This window comes from Lynx canadensis, chromosome D3 (assembly GCF_007474595.2).
Source record: "Lynx canadensis isolate LIC74 chromosome D3, mLynCan4.pri.v2, whole genome shotgun sequence".
Taxonomy (NCBI): Eukaryota; Metazoa; Chordata; class Mammalia; order Carnivora; family Felidae; genus Lynx; species Lynx canadensis.
In genome coordinates this window covers 50891060-50907685 of record NC_044314.2, presented here as the reverse complement: position 1 = coordinate 50907685, position 16626 = coordinate 50891060, and the positions used below count along the sequence as shown (strand labels likewise).

Below are 16626 nucleotides of genomic sequence, written 5' to 3'. Positions count from 1 at the left end.
GGTGCCCTAATTTTTGGCAGCTGCCACCAGGGGACAGTTCTACATGACTTGGTATCAGTGGACATGGGTCCCACAGGACTATACCAACAGAGAAAGAGTTGTTAAACAGCGACCACCCCCAGGGCACAGCAACAGGTAACAGTCCCAGAAGCTCAGTCTATCTGTGAAAGATGCCTGTTAGCTTATCATCATGGCTGCAGCTGGAGGCACAGGCTTATAATTAAGCACGTATCTAAGGACTGATTGTAAGCATTTCCAGAGACCTCTCCTCAGAGGGCAGTCACTATCTCCATGCTCTCTGCTGTGCTCCAGAGCACCAGAATCTCCTGGTGGGCTAGGTACCCAGGACAGCTCTTACACATGTGTGGTGGCTAGGGAACCTATCAGGTTTGGCACACATCTGAGGTGCTCCTAGGAACAGAGGCTGGGGGATACTTTGTACTCTCCCTGTGCCTCATGAAAGCCCACTGGTATCTCCCAGAAAGGAGCTTGTATACTCATGTAGAGACTTGGTTTTTGCAACTGCCACTGAGGGTACACCTCCAGATCACCTGGCTCTGGTGGCCAGCAGACCTTATACTCATGGTCCCACAGGACTGTATATATTTGCATATTTTAAACACTATTGCCTGAATGTCTGACTTCCAATGTGTGTCTGCCTACACAAGGTAGAAAGCTTATGAAAGAAATTAAAGAAGACAAAAAGAAATGGAAAAACATTCCATGCTCATGGATTGGAAGAACAACTATTGTTAAAAGTTGATACTACCCCAAAACAATCTACGCATTCAAAGCAATCCCTATCAAAATAACACCAGCATTTTTCACAGAGCTAGAAACAACAATCCTAAAATTTGTATGGAACCAGAAAAAATGTTGAAAAAGAAAAAGCTGGAGGGATCACAATTCCATACTTCAAGCTGTATTACAAAGCTGTAATCACCAAGACAGTATGGTACTGGCACAAAAACAGACACATAGATCAATAGGACAGAGTAGAACCCAGAAATGAACCCACAAACATATGGCCAACAATTCTTTGACAAAGCAGGAAAGACTATCCAATGGAATCAAGACAGTCCTTTTCAGCAAATGGTGTTGGGAAAACTGGACAGTGACATGTAGAAGAATGAACCTGGACCACTTTCTTACACCATACACAAAAATAAACTCAAAATTGGTGAAAGACCTAAATGTAAGACAGGAAGCCACAAAATCCTAGAGGAGAAAACAGGCAACAACCTCTGACCTTGGGTGCAGCAACTTCTTACGAGACATGTTTCTGGAGGCAAGGGAAACAAAAGCAAAATGAACTATTGGGACCTCATCAAGATAAAAAGCTTCTGCACAGCAAAGGAAACAATCAGCAAAACGAAGAGGCAACCGATGGAATGGAGAAGATATTTGCAAACGACGTATCAGATAAAGGGTTAGTATCCAAAATCTATAAAGAACTTATCAAACTCAACACCCAAAAACAATAATCCAGTGAAGAAATGGGCAAAAGACATGAATAGACACTTCTCCAAAGAAGACATCCAGATGGCTAACAGATACATGAAAAGATGCTCCACATCACTCATTCTTAGGGAAATAGGAATCAAAACCACAATGAGGACAACACCTCACACCTGTCAGAATAGCTAAAATTAACAACTCAGGAAACACAGATGTTGGCAAGGATGCAGAGAAAAGGAAATTTTCTTTTCTTTTTGCACTGCTGGTGGGAATACAAACTGGTGCAGTCACTCTGGAAAACAGTATGGATGTTCCTCAAAAAATTAAAAACATAACTACCCTATGACCCAACCATTGCACTACTAGATATTTATCCAAAGGATACAAAAATGCTGATTCGAAGGGGCACATGCACCCCAAGGTTTCTAGTAGCACTGTCACCAAAGCCAAAGTATGGAAAGAACCCAAATGTCCATCACTGATGAATGGATAAAGATGTGCTACATATATATACATACACACACACACACACACACACACACACACACACACAATGTAACATTACTCGGTGATCAAAAAAAGTGAAATCTTACCATTTGCAACAATGTAGATGGAACTAGAGTGTACTGTGCTAAGCGAAATAAGCCAGAGAAAGCAAATATCATATGATTTCACTCATATGTGGAATTTAAGAAAGCAGATGAATATAGGGGAAGGGAGGCAAAAACAAGATAAAAACAGAGAGGGAGACAAACTGTGAGAGACTCTTAATACAGAGAACAAACAGGGTTGCTGGAGAGGAGTTCGGTGGGGGGATGAGCTAAATGGGTGATGGACATTAAGGAGGGCACTTGTTGGGATGAGCACTGTGTGCTCATGATAAATCACTAAATTCTGTTCCTGAAATCATGATTACACTATATGTGAACTAACTTGGATTTAAATTTTAAAAAAATTTTTTAAATTAAAAAAAAAAAAAAAAGACTGGGAGAGGTGGTTGTTTCCTCTAATACATAGAAACCAACAGAGAGAGTCAAGCAAAATGAAGAAACAGAGGAAAAATATTCCTAACAAAGAACAAGATAAAACTTCAGGGGAAAGAAAACCTTCATAAAATGAAAATAAGTAATACACCTGATAAAGTGCTCATAGTAATGGTCATAAAGATGCTAACTGGAACACCAGGGAAGATGCAGAGTAGGAGGATCCTGAGTTCACCTTGTTGCAAGGACACACCAAGATAGCAGCTACCACCATGTGACTTAACTCTGAAACAACCTGAAAAGTGGCAAAACAGACTTTTCATAACTAATCATAGGAGGCCACATCATAAAAGGTAGGAAGGACAGAGATGTAGTTGGAAACCAAACCCCAACTATGACTAACTGAAAATGGGAGGGACATCACATCAGTGGGCTAAAACCCCAGGAAGCTGGAGGGCAATAGGAAACTGAATCCCCACCTTTAAAGAGCCAGAAAAGGAAACCATCAGTAAAACTAAAGCCTAGTAAATGAGAGAAAATATTTGCAAATAATATATCTAAGGGGTTAATATACAAAAACTATAAAGAACTTATACAACTCAGCACCAAAAAAAATTTTTTTGACTAAGAAATGGATAGAGGACCTGAATAGACATTTTGCCAAAGAAGACATGCACATGGCCAGCAGACACATGAAAAGATGTTCAACATCACTGATCATCAGGGAAATGCAAATCAAAACCATCAGGAGATGTCACGTCACCCCAGTCAGAATAGCCAGCTAGTATCAAAAAGACAAGAAATAGGGGCACCTGGGTGGCTCAGTTGGTTAAGCATCCACTGTCAGCACAGAGCCCACTTCAGATCCTCAAACCCCCTCTCTCTCTCTGCCCCTCCCTGCTCTCATTCTCTCTCAAAAATAAACATTAAAAAGATAAGAAATAACAAGTGTTGGTAAGAATGTGGAGAGAAGGGAACACTTGTGCAGTGTTGGGAATGTAAATTGGTGCAACCACTGTGGAAAGCAGTGTGGAGATTCCTCAAGAAATGATAAATAGAATTACCATATGATCCAGCAATTCCACTACTATTTACCCAAAGAAAAAGAAAGCACTGACTTGAAAAAATATATGCACTCTCTATGTTTACTGCAGCATTGTTTATAATAGATAAAATATGGAAGCAACTCCGTGTCCATTGATAGATAAACAGATAAAGATGTGTGTGTGTGCATGCATATATATATAGTGAGAGAGAGAGAGACACACACACATGCACACAGAGGAATACTACTCAGCCATAAAAAATGAATGAAATCTTGCTGTTTGCAACAACATGGATGGACTTAGAGGGCATTACGTTAAGTGAAATAATTCAGAGAAGGACCAATACCATATGATTTCATTTATATGGAATCTAAAAGACGAAGCAAATGAACAAAGAAAAACACTCTTAATTACAGAAAACAAATTGGTGGTTTGGAGGGATGGGCAAAATAGATAAAGAAGATTAAGAGGTACAAACTTACAATTATAATGTAAATAAGTCACCAAAATGAAAAGTACAGCATAGGGAATATAGTCAGTAACATTGTCAGAACATCATATGGTGACAGATGATTATACTTATCATAGAGAACATTAAATAATGTATAGAATTGCCAAATCAATATATTGTATACCTGAAACTAATATAACCTTGTATGTCAATTATACCTCAGTGATAATTATTTAAAAAGATGCTCACTGAACTTGGGAGAATGGATGAACATGATGAGAACTTCCAGAGAGATAGAAAATACCAAACAGAAGTCACAGAGCTGATGAATATAACAACAGAACTGAAAAAATATCTTAGAGGGGTTGAACAGCAGAATAGATGAAGCAGAAGAAAGGATCAGTGAATTCACAGGACAGTGGAACTCACCAAAGTAGAGTAACAAAAAAGAGAATGGAAAAAAGTGAAGATACCTTAAGGGATTTATAGGACATCAAGTATACTAACATCACATTATAAGGGTTGTAGAAGGAGAAAAGGGGGTGGGCAGAAAACTTCTCTAACCTACGGAAGGAGATAGACATTCAGATTCAGGATGCCTTGAGAGTTCCAAAGAAGATGAACCCAAAGAGACCAACACCAAGACACATTACAATTGAAATGTCAAAAGTTAAAGACAAGGAGACAATTTTAAAAGAAACAAGAGAAAAACTTGTTATGTACAAGGGAACCCCCATAGGACTATCAGATATTTCAGCAGAAACTTTGCAAGACAGAAGGGAGTGGCATTATATATCAAAGAATATTTTTTTAAATGCTCAAGAACAGAACTTCCAACCAAGAATACGCTACCCTGGCAAAGTTATTCAGAATTGAAGGAGAGAAAGAGTTTCTCAGATAATCAAAAGCTAACAGAGTTCATCACCACTAAACCAGCCTTACAAGAAATGTCAAAGGGACTTCTTGAAGCTGAAAAAGGGGTGCTAATTAGGAACAAGAAAGCACACAAAAGTATAAACTTTAATGGTAAGGTAAATAGTAAGGTGGTGGATTAGTCATTTCAAAGACAAAAGTAATAAAAATAACTATACAATAATTAAGGATACACAAGATAAAAATATATGAAATGTGACCTCAAAAAAATAAAATGTGGGAAGTGGAATAAAACTGTAGAGCTTTAGAAAGCAAACTTGTTACCAAGTTAAAATAGACTGCTATAAGTAGTTGTATGTAAGCCTCATGTAACCACAAAGCAAAAACCTATAGTTGATAGATAAAGAATCTAAGCACACCAGTAGGGGAGGTCATAAAATCACAAAGGAAGAGAAGAAAGGACTAGAAAGGAACTATAAAACAACTAAAAAGCAACTTTTTATTTTTTATTTTATTTTTTTCAATATATGAAGTTTATTGTCAAATTGGTTTCCATACAACACCCAGTGCTCATCCCAAAAGGTGCCCTACTCAATGCCCATCACCCCCCCTCCCCCCCCCCCCCCCCCATCAACCCTCAGTTCTCAGTTTTAAGAGTCTCTTATGCTTTGGCTCTCTCCCACTCTAACCTCTTTTTTTTTTTTTTTCCTTCCCCTCCCCCATGGGTTTCTGTTAAGTTTCTCAGGATCCACATAAGAGTGAAACCATATGGTATCTGTCTTCTCTGTATGGCTTATTTCACTTAGCATAACACTCTCCAGTTCCGTCCACGTTGCTACAAAGGGCCATATTTCATTCTTTTTCATTGCCACATAGTATTCCATTGTGTATATAAACCACAATTTCTTTACCCCTTCATCAGTTGATGGACATTTCAGCTCTTTCCATAATTTGGCTATTGTTGAGAGTGCTGCTATAAACATTGGGGTACAAGTTCCCCTATGCATCAGTACTCCTGTATTCCTTGGGTAAATTCCTAGCAGTGCTATTGCTGGGTCATAGGGTAGGTCTGTTTTTACTTTTTGAGGAACCTCCACACTGTTTTCCAGAGTGGCTGCACCAGTTTGCATTCCCACCAACAGTGCAAGAGGGTTCCCGTTTCTCCACATCCTCTCCAGCATCTATAGTCTCCTGATTTGTTCATTTTGGCCACTCTGACTGGCGTGAGGTGATATCTGAGTGTGGTTTTGATTTGTATTTCCCTGATGAGGAGGGACATGAGCATCTTTTCATGTGTCTGTTGGCCATCTGGATGTCTTCTTTAGAGAAGTGTCTATTCATGTTTTCTGCCCATTTCTTCACTGGGTTATTTGTTTTTCGGGTGTGGGAGTTTGGTGAGCTCTTATAGATTTTGGATACTAGCCCTTTGTCCAATATGTCATTTGCACATATCTTTCCCATTCCGTTTGGTTGCCTTTAGTTTTGTTTGTTGTTTCCTTTGCTGTGCAGAAGCTTTTATCTTCATAAGGTCCCAGGTGTTCATTTTTGCTTTTAATTCCCTTTGAAAAGCAACTTTTTAAATGGCAGTAAGTACACACCTATCAACAATTGCTTTAAATGGATTAAATTCTCCAATCAAAAGACACAAAGTGGCTGAATGGATAAGAAAATAAGACCCATGTATATGCTGCCAAAAAGAGACTCACTTCAGACATAAAGATACACACAGACTGAAAGTGAAGGGATGGAAAACGATACACCATGAAACAAGCCAAAAGATGGGGTTGCTGTATTTATATCAGACCAAACAGACTTTAACAGAGACTGTACAAGAGACAAAGAAGGGCATTAGATAATAACAAAGGGACAATCCAACAAATGGATATAACATTTGTAAATATTTACGGACCCAATATAGAAGCCCCTAAATATATGAAACACATATTAACAGACCTAAAGGGAGAAATAGGCAGCAATACAATAATAGCAGGGGACTTTAATACCCCACTTACATAAATAGATGGATCAGCCAGACAATAAAATCATGAGGAATCATCAGCCTTAAGATCAGAAGGACTTAACCTACATATACAGAACACTCCATCCTAAAGCAACAGAACACATATTTTTCTCAACTGAACATGCAGCATTCTTCAGAATAGATCACATATTAGGCCACAAAACAGTAAATTTCAGTAAATTTAAGGAGATTGCAATCCTACCAGACATCTTTCTGACCATAAAGGTATGAAACTAGAAATCAGTTGTAAGAAGAAAACTGGGATATCACCAATATGTGAAGATTAAACAACATGCTACTAAACTACAATTACTCAAAGAAGAAATCAAAGAAAGATCAAAAATTCTTTGAGACAAATGAAAATGGAAATAGAACATACCAAAAGTTATAGGATGCAACAAAAGGAGTTCTAAGGGAAAAGTTCATAGCAATAAATGCCCACCTCCATAAACAAGAAAAAGTCAGAAAAAATGGATAAATTCTTAGAAACATAAACCTACCAAGACTGAATAACAAAGAAAACAGAATATGTGAACTGACAGATTAGTAGTCAGATTGAGTTAATAGTAAGGAGTATGGTGTTGGCATAAGAACAGACACATAGATCAATGTAACAGAATAGACAGCCCACAGATAAACCTACACATATATCATTAATTAACTGACAAAAAGCCAACAATATACAACAGCAAAAGGACAGTCTCTTTAATAGTGTTAAGCAGACTGGTCAGCCATGTGCAAAAGAATGCAATGTACACAATACACAAAAGTTAACTCAAAATGGATTAAGAATTAAGACCTGAAACCATAAAACCCCTAGAAGAAAACATAGTAATCTCCTTGGCATCAGTTGGTAATGACTTTTTTGAATCTAACACCAAAAGCAAAGGCAACAGAGGCAAAAATAAACAAATGGGACTACAGCAAACTAAATAGCTTCTGCACAGCAAAGAAAACCATCAAAAAAAGGAAAGGCAGCCCAAGCGTCCATTGATAGATGAATGGATAAAAAGATGTGGTGTATATTTACGATTCTGCCATAAAAAAAGAATGAAGCCTTGCCATTTGCAGTAACATGCATGGAGCAAGAAAATGTAATGCTTAGTGAAGTAAGTGAAGACAAATACTATATGATTATACTCATGTGGAATTTAAGAAACAAAACAAATGAACAAAGGGAAAAGAGAGAGACAAACCAAGGAACAGACTCTTTTAATTATAGAGAACAAACTGATGGTTACCACAAGGGAGATGGGTTGGGGGATGGGTAAATAGAAGATGGGGATTACAGAGTATATTTATCATGGTGAGCCCTGGGCAATGTATAGCATTATTGAATCACTATATTGTACACCTGAAACTAATATAACATTATATGTTAACTATACGGGGATAAAAATAATTTTTTTAAAAAGATTTGAATAAAAACCATGAGGATAAAAAAAGGCCACCTGTGGAATGGTAGAAGATATTTTCAAATCATATATCTGACAAGTTGTCAATACCCAATATACATAAGGGAATTCAAACAACTCATTAGCAAAAAGCCAAATAACCCAATTTAAAAGTGGTCAAAGGACCTGAATAAGATATTTTTCCAAAGAAGATATACAAATGGCCAACAGGTACATGAAAAGGTGCTCAACATCACAATCATCAGGGAATGCAATCAAAACCACAATGAGCTATCACTTCACACCTGTTAGAATGGCTGTGCTCAGAAAGAAATAAACAAGTGCTGGCAAGGATGTGGAAAACAGGAAATCCATGTACACTGTTGGTAGGAATATACCAGCCACTATGGGAAACAGCATAGAGGTTCCTAAAAAATTAAAAATACAATTACCATATATCCAATAATTCCACTTCTGGCCACTTATCTGAAAAAAATGAAAACACTACCTCAGAAATACCATATGCACCTCTATGTTTATTGCAGCATTATTTACAACAGCAGCCCAAGTGTCCATTGATTAATGAATGGATAAATGTGCAGTAATATATAAATACAAAGGAATATTATTCAGCCATTAAAAACACTGAAATATTGCCATTTGCAATGATATGGCTGGAGCTAGAGGATATAATGCTCAGAGAAATAAGTCAGAGAAGAATACCATATGATTGAACTCATATGTGAAATTTAAGAAACAAATGAACAAAGGGAAAGAGAGAGAGAGAGAAAGCAAGAAACAGATTCTGAACTATAGAGAACTGATGGTTACCAGAGGGAAAGTTGGTGGTGGGAGGGTGGAAACAGGTGATGGGGATTAAAGAGTGGACTTCTCATGATGGGCTCTGGGTGATGTACAGAATTGTTGAATCACTATCTATACACCTGCAACTAATGTAATACTATATGTTAACTGGAATTAAAATAAAAACTTAGGGCACCTGAGTAGCTCGGTTGGTTAAGCATTGGACTCCTGATTTCGGCACAGGTCATGATCTCACGCTACAGGAGTTTGAGCCCCATATTGGGCTCTGCACTGACAGTGCAAAGGACTGCTTGGGATTCTCTCTTTCCCTCTTTCTCCCCCCCCCCCCCTCCGGCTTGTGCTCACTCTCTCTCTCTCTCAAAATAAATAAATAAACAAACATAAAAAAATAAAAAAGCCATCATAAAAATTTTTTTTCCCACCAAAAACCATAATATACCTAGGAATAAACCTAACCAAAGTGGTGAAAATCTATACATTGAAAACTATAGAAAGCTCATGAAAGAAATTGAAGAAGACAAAAAAATGCAAAATTGTCCATGCTCATGGACTGGAAGAACAAATATTGTTAATGTCGATACTACCCAAAGCAATGTACATATTCAATGCAATCCCTATCAAAATAACATCAGCATTCCTCACAGAGCTTAAAAAAAAAAACAAAACCTAAAATTTGTATGGAACCAGAAAAGACCCCAATAGCCAAAGCAATCCTGCAAAAGAAAACAAAGGCTGGAGGCATCACAATTCCAGACTTTAAGATGTTTTACAAAGCTGTAATCACCAAGACAGTATGGTACTGGCACAAAAACAGACACACAGATCAATGGAACAGAATAGAGAACCCAGAAATGGACCCACAAACATATGGCCAACTAATCTTTGACCAAAGCAGGAAAGACTATCCAATGGAATAAAGACAGTCTCTTCAGCAAATGGTGTTGGGAAAACTGGGCAGGTGACATGCAGAAGAATGAACCTGGACCACTTTCTTACACGATACACAAAAATAAGCTCAAAATGGATAAAAGACCTAAATGTAAGACAAGAAGCCATCAAAATCCTCGAGGAGAAAGCAGGCAAAACCTCTTTGATCTTGGCCACAGCAACTTCTTACTCAACATGTCTCTGGAGGCAAGGGAAACAAAAGCAAAAATGAACTATTGGGACTTCATCAAGATAAAAAGCTTCTGCACAGCAAAGCTGTTTAATTAGCAAAAGATAAAACCACTAACAGAATGGGAGAAGATATTTGCAAACGACATATCAGATAAAGGGTTAGGATCCAAAATCTATAAAGAACTTATCAAACTCAACACCCAAAAACAATCCAGTGAAGAAATGAGCAAAAGACATGAATATGTCTTCTCCAAAGAAGACATCCAGATGGCCAACCGACACATGAAAAAATGCTCCACATCACTCATCATCAGGGAAATACAAACTGAGATACCACCTCACACCTGTCAGAATGGCTAACATTAACAACTCAGGCAACAACAGATGTTGGTGAGGATGTGGAGAAAGAGGATCTCTTTTGCACTGCTGGTGGGGTGCAGCCACTCTGAAAAATGGTATGGAGGTTCCTCAGCAAATGAAAAATAGAACTACCCTGGGCCACCTGAGTGGCTCAGTCGGTAAGTGTCCGACTTCAGCTCTGGTCATGATCTCACGGTTCGTGAGTTTGAGCCCTGCATCAAGCTCTGGGCTGACAGCTCAGAGCCTGGAGCCTGCTTTAGATTCTGTGTTTCCCTCTCTCTCTGCTCCTCCCCCACTCACACTCTCTCTCTCTCTCTCTCAAAAATAAATAAACATTAAAAAAATTTTTTTAGATTAAAAAAAAAATAGAACTACCCTATGACACAGCTATTGCACTACTAGGTATTTATCCAAAGGATACAGGTATGCTGTTTCAAAGGGACACATGCACCCCAATGTTTATAGCGGCACTATCAACAATAGCCAAAGTATGGAAAGAACCCAAATGTCCATCAACAGATGAATGGATAAAGAAGATGTGGTATGTATGTATGTATATATATATATGTATATATATGTGTGTGTGTGTGTGTGTGTGTATATATATATTACAAAATGGAGTATTAGCAGTCAAAAAGAATGAAATCTTGCCATTTGCAACAACATGAATGGAACTAGAGTATATTATGCGAAGTGAAATTAGAGAAAGATACTTATGACTTCACTCATACATGGAATTTAAGATACAAAACAGATGAACATAAGGGAAGAGAAGCAAAAATAATATAAAAACAGGGAGGGGCACAAAACGCAAGAGACTCTTAAATACAGAGAACAAACTGAGGGTTGCTGGAGGGGTTGTGGGTGGGGGGATGTGCTAAATGGGCAAGGGGCCTTAAGGAGAACACTCGTTGGGATGAATCACTGGATTCCACTCCTGAAATCATTATGGCACTATATGCTAACTAATTTGGATATAAATGAAAAGGTAATTTTTTTTTCCTGTGTGTGATGACAAATGTTAACTAGACTTATTATGGTGATCATTTCACAATGTATAGAAATATCAAATCATATTACACACCCGAAACTAATATTGTATGTCAGTTATATTCAATTAAAAAAAAAATTACAGTAGAGGGTGAGAAGTGACCCAGGTTTGTCATTTGTTTGCCTTGTTTGGCCACTTGAGATTTAAGTTGAGCCCAGAATGGACTCCTTAAAGGAGACATTTACCTTTTAGTTAATCTGGATATGAACTTATAGGCATTTCTTGAAAAAAATAATTGATGTATTTTGGAATCTTTCCTATAAAAATATGTGCTCCTTTTTTTGAATTGTACATAGTTATTCTTTAAGAAAAACTAACGCCCATTATTTTTCCTCTTTTGTAGTACCACCATCTGCATTATAATGGACTGTGATGTAATAACAAGAGCAGATTTTCAGATGGTTCTCAAGGGCAAAGGATACTTCTTTCTGATTGCATCATCTTCTCACCAGATTGAAAAAAAAGCACTGAAAACAAATTACTGAAAAAATTGACAGCTAGTTATCTTTACCATCTTCCTTTACTCAAGGATTTCAGAACTAAAATGTTCCCCCCAGTATGATGTATTGATTTTCAGTATGCAAATGGACTGAATCACATAGATTTTTTTCAGCCAGTAACTGCACAGTTATGCAAATCACATCTTCCAAAGTATGGACTGCTCCAATCAGAAAAAAGACTATCATTGGTTGTTGAGCTTTAGGGAGAACTATACTGTGTAAACGTACCGTACATTTCTAAAATCCCAAATGTAAGAAAAATATGCAGACACACAGATATATAGGCCAACTCTTAGTAATGATATGAAATATACTTAAAGAGCTTTTAAAACTTTGTATTTTTGTACAAAATATTTGCCTTTTTATAATTTTTTCCTTTTCTTCTTTTTTTTTTGTCATCTTACCAATATAATACATGGAGCCAAAGAAAACAATAATGGTACTAATAAAAAAAAACTCTTAGGGTTTCTTGTCAGACTTAATTCTACCCATTGGCAAAGAAATTTTTCAGTTGTGGTTTTAAAAAATTAAATATGTGTGTATATATATATATTTTTTAATGTATCATTTCCTCAGAGGAGTCAATCACTTGAAATGTCTAAAAATATCCTTGCAGATTTTGCCAGGATAGGTCAAGCCTGAGCATATATGTGGCTCAGTCAAGTGGGCTGTGTTTTGAGCCCATCACCAGCCAACATTCTTATTATGTGCCTGGCCAGGCCCAGAGAAAGTGGTCAACTCAGGATGTGCTTCTACTTCATTTTGGTGGAGTTAGGGGTGGTGGAGAGGTATCTGTTGGGAAAGAATCTGGCTATCTAGAAAGCCCTATTTTATGGCTGAGTTATGAATGTGCTTCATATCAGACCAACAGCAGAGCCACTAGTGACTGTCAGCAAAGTATGGCATCTCATCAACCAAGGCAGAGATGCAAGCAAGATGGGGACAGCTATATGCTACCTGGAAAGTTTGTGTTTTCTTAAGGCAGGTTCCAAAAAACATAACTCCAAGGTACACGTATGATGAAATGCAAGGGTAAACTTTTGGCCACTACATTGAACTGTTGCAAAGAACCTTTCCTCTGAGCCCATCTACCTTCTACACCTTGACTTGCCATCAAAAAGTCTAACATGAAATGTGCTGAAAATAGGCATTAGATATAATTGATGCTCAAAGGTAAGATTTCCAACCAACAGATTCCCTCTCCTCCCCTTCCAAGGAGCTCCCCAGGCAGTGCTGCTACCTATCCCAAATAAAATGGTAAAAGAATAAAGACAGAGTTTGACTTTCACACCTGCAGCCGTGTGGACTATGTTGTCTTAACCCCTGGTCACCATTCATGCCATCTCTGTAGCTGAAAACGACCATCTCCTTGCACCTTTATGCCCTGCTGTCCTGTTCACGTGGCCTGGTCAGGTTGCCAGCACTCACCGTCATCTGGGCCCTGTGACACAAGGCAAGCACTGGACTCCAGTATTTTCTCAGGTCAAGGCCTTCCACAGATTAAACCCAATCCCTCAAGACCTTTTATAGATTAAACCCAATCTGCTTTTTCATCCTCTTCCTGTTTTTTAAGTGTCAATTCATATTCATGCCCAGAAGCAACTTAAATGTGTGATGCCATCATCAGAAGGGAACAGTGCTAGCTCTCTCAGTTGAGATGGTTCTCTCCAGCCCTAATCATAACTTACAGTGCTGTCATTTGTCAGGTACTATGGGAAGTACTTCAGTCAGACCATCTCACGTCATCCTCCTAACAGCCCCATCGAGCAGGCCTTGCTACCCTCCCCATTGACAGAAAAGGGGAGGGTCTCAAGGAGGTGACACCACTTCCTAGGTCCCACCATCACTAAGGAGATAGGATTCTGACTTGAGCTCTGAAAATTCTGTTTTTGAGGAACAGGGGTCCTTCTTAATAACACACTGAATAAAATCAGATGAATATCACACATTATAAGATACCTTATGTACTTCTCTGTGCATTTAGCTCTTTATACAACAGGTTTCTGTTCACCTACTCACAACTGATGCTCTTTTGGGAGGAGAGTTTTAATGAGATATGATAAAGTCTGTTCAGGCACGTAACCTGATACACACTAGGAGAAGGAGAATGATTTTTCTTTTTTTTAAGTGTATTTATTTTGAGAGAAAATGCGCATGCAGCAGGGAAGAACAGAGACAGCAGGAGAGAGAATCCCAAGCAGATTCCACACTGTCAGCACAGAGCTTGGTGCGGGGCTCTAACTCAAGAACCAAGAGATCATGACCTGATCTGAAATCAAGAGTTGGACACTTAACCAACTGAGCCACCCAGGCACCCCACATTTTTCTTTCTAATGGTTCTTAAAAGAATGAATGCACAACCAGGAGGGGAAAAAACCCTTTCTTTTCTATTACCTTCTATTATGAATCTCCTCTCACCCTTCCAATTTGTAGGAGTTAAAATGTAAGCTAAAGTAGACAACAAATGGTAATAGCCACTCCCATTTTAAAAACCAGATATTTAAGGAAGTAGAGAGCTATATCAATCAGGTAACAATGCCAAGCATGTGTTTTTTGCCTCAGATGACAAAGCTGGTCTCTTCTTGAAAAAGTAAGCATATTAACTCATGACTCAGAGAAGTCACACAAGAATAATTGTTTAAATGTTTAGCATTTTCACATACATTATCTCCTCTAATCTTCATGCAAAACTGAGGAAACAGGATGATTGGAAGACTTGTCCCTAGCCCACACTGCTGTCATAGTTGCCTTCAAAAATGCAAATCTGATCAGGTTCCTCATTCTTAATTTAAAATCCAACTCTATCCTACCCCATATCCCTAGCCTAAAATCTTCAAAAGGATCCCAGGTTCCCAACCACATGTCCAGCCTTCCCTCCAGCTGCAACCCTACCCTCCCTCACCCATGCACCAAAACAGCCTTCCAAGCCACCTGTACTTTCTCCCATGCTCTTTCTCACCCCCATACTCTACCTGGATTCCTTCCCTGTATTTTATACCTGGAGAGTACCTTCTTTAAGATTCAGCCCAAGCATCACTTCTTGTCTGAATCCTTTCCCAAAAAATGTAGAGCAGATCCCTCTTTCCATGCCAAATACTGTGCACAAGTGATCTGGATGAAACAGAAGAAAACTCCTTCAATGTGTTAGATGATCTACAGATTAGATGAGAGACCTAAAAATTACTGAATTGAGAAGAGAGAAAGGTGAATGTGGCCAGTCAGTTATGAAATCTTAAAAGAACTGAAGAGTAGAAGAAGCCAAGCAAGAGAAATGAAGGGATTCATGTTGCTAAAAGTTGGTTATTGTACATCCAGTATATTGGATGTATGCTTATTATATTTGTATCAGTCTATCAACGTGAATGGAAGATAGAGTGGAAAGAATCAGATGATAAAACAGATTCATTCTATTACCCAAGTATGGTCCTGAGTCAGGGAAAAAACTTTAGAAACCTTTTCTAAATGGTAGTGTGATGGAGCATCTCTTTTCTTACCATTATACTCAACAATTTTACAAGTACAGATAGACTTTTCAGTCTTTTTGAGGTGTTTCTCTGTACAACAGTTCCATTTTCCTGAGAAGAATCCCTTAATGGCATGGTGTCATATTTATTTGATAAGTCACATAGCAGATGTTGAAAAGATTTTGCTTCACCTGTTCATCCTTTTTCCTCTCCTCCAAGATATCCTTGTTCAAATAAGTATATAGCATGCCCAGTTGAGCAAAAGTCCAGAAAAAAGCAGGCTTAAGAAAACTAACATTAATTCCCCAGAGACAGGACTCCTGGTTTTCATATTTTTCAATGAATGGTCTATGAATAAACTATCTCAGTCCACTCCAGCCTGCCATAGTCGGGATTGTGTCCCAGCCTCCAAACTCCGTCCAAGGACATTAGCCCTCAGTTTGCAAAGCAAGGTCACCTGTGCAACTTGAGCAGGAGGAAGCTGCCAGTGTAGAGACTTCTGCTAACACCTCATTCAGACAGGTCATAAAATGGGCATAACCAAGGGTCTCAATTTAGTCTTCTTGGCCAGGTATGGAGAATTGCCCTTTGACCAGTCTCCTAACCTTTGGCACCAGAGTTTTGTGTATTCTTTACATGTCACTAATTGCCAAGACCCACCAAATCATGGCTGGAAGCTGCAGGGAGTTACAAGCTTCTTAAAATTAATTCCTGTGCCATGAAGCAGGAGCCAGGCCAGGCCTGACATTAACAAGCACAAAGTGCTGGCTCTATAGTAGCACCTACTATAGGTTAGGAAGTTGACATATACTATTTCCAATCCTTATGCAAGAAAACTAAAGATTGGACTGATTAAATAATCTTCCAAGAACTGGGATTTGAACTCATGGCTGCCTAGCTTCCACCCCTCCATACTGTCTTCTATACTCCCAACCAGGACCTTCCTGAGAGCCTAGGCTTTTCCCATTGTATTTTGTTCTTTGCCACAAGAAATCTCAAACCACCAAGATTACCTCTCTCTAACAGGACCAGAGAGAGAATGTAGGAATCCTGATTTGCACAGTTTAGATAAAAGTGCTAGA

At 38.4% G+C, this 16626-nt stretch overlaps 1 protein-coding gene across 1 annotated transcript in view; it reads left to right on the top strand.

Annotated features, from left to right (window-relative positions):
• Nucleotides 1–13370, top strand: part of COLEC12 (collectin subfamily member 12) — a 196858-nt gene extending 183488 nt beyond the window's left edge. The window contains 1 exon segment of the mRNA XM_030336875.1: nt 11924–13370. Within this exon segment, the coding sequence (XP_030192735.1) occupies nt 11924–11943 (20 nt within the window). The 3' untranslated portion in view covers nt 11944–13370.
• Nucleotides 13371–16626: the final 3256 nt, after the last annotated feature.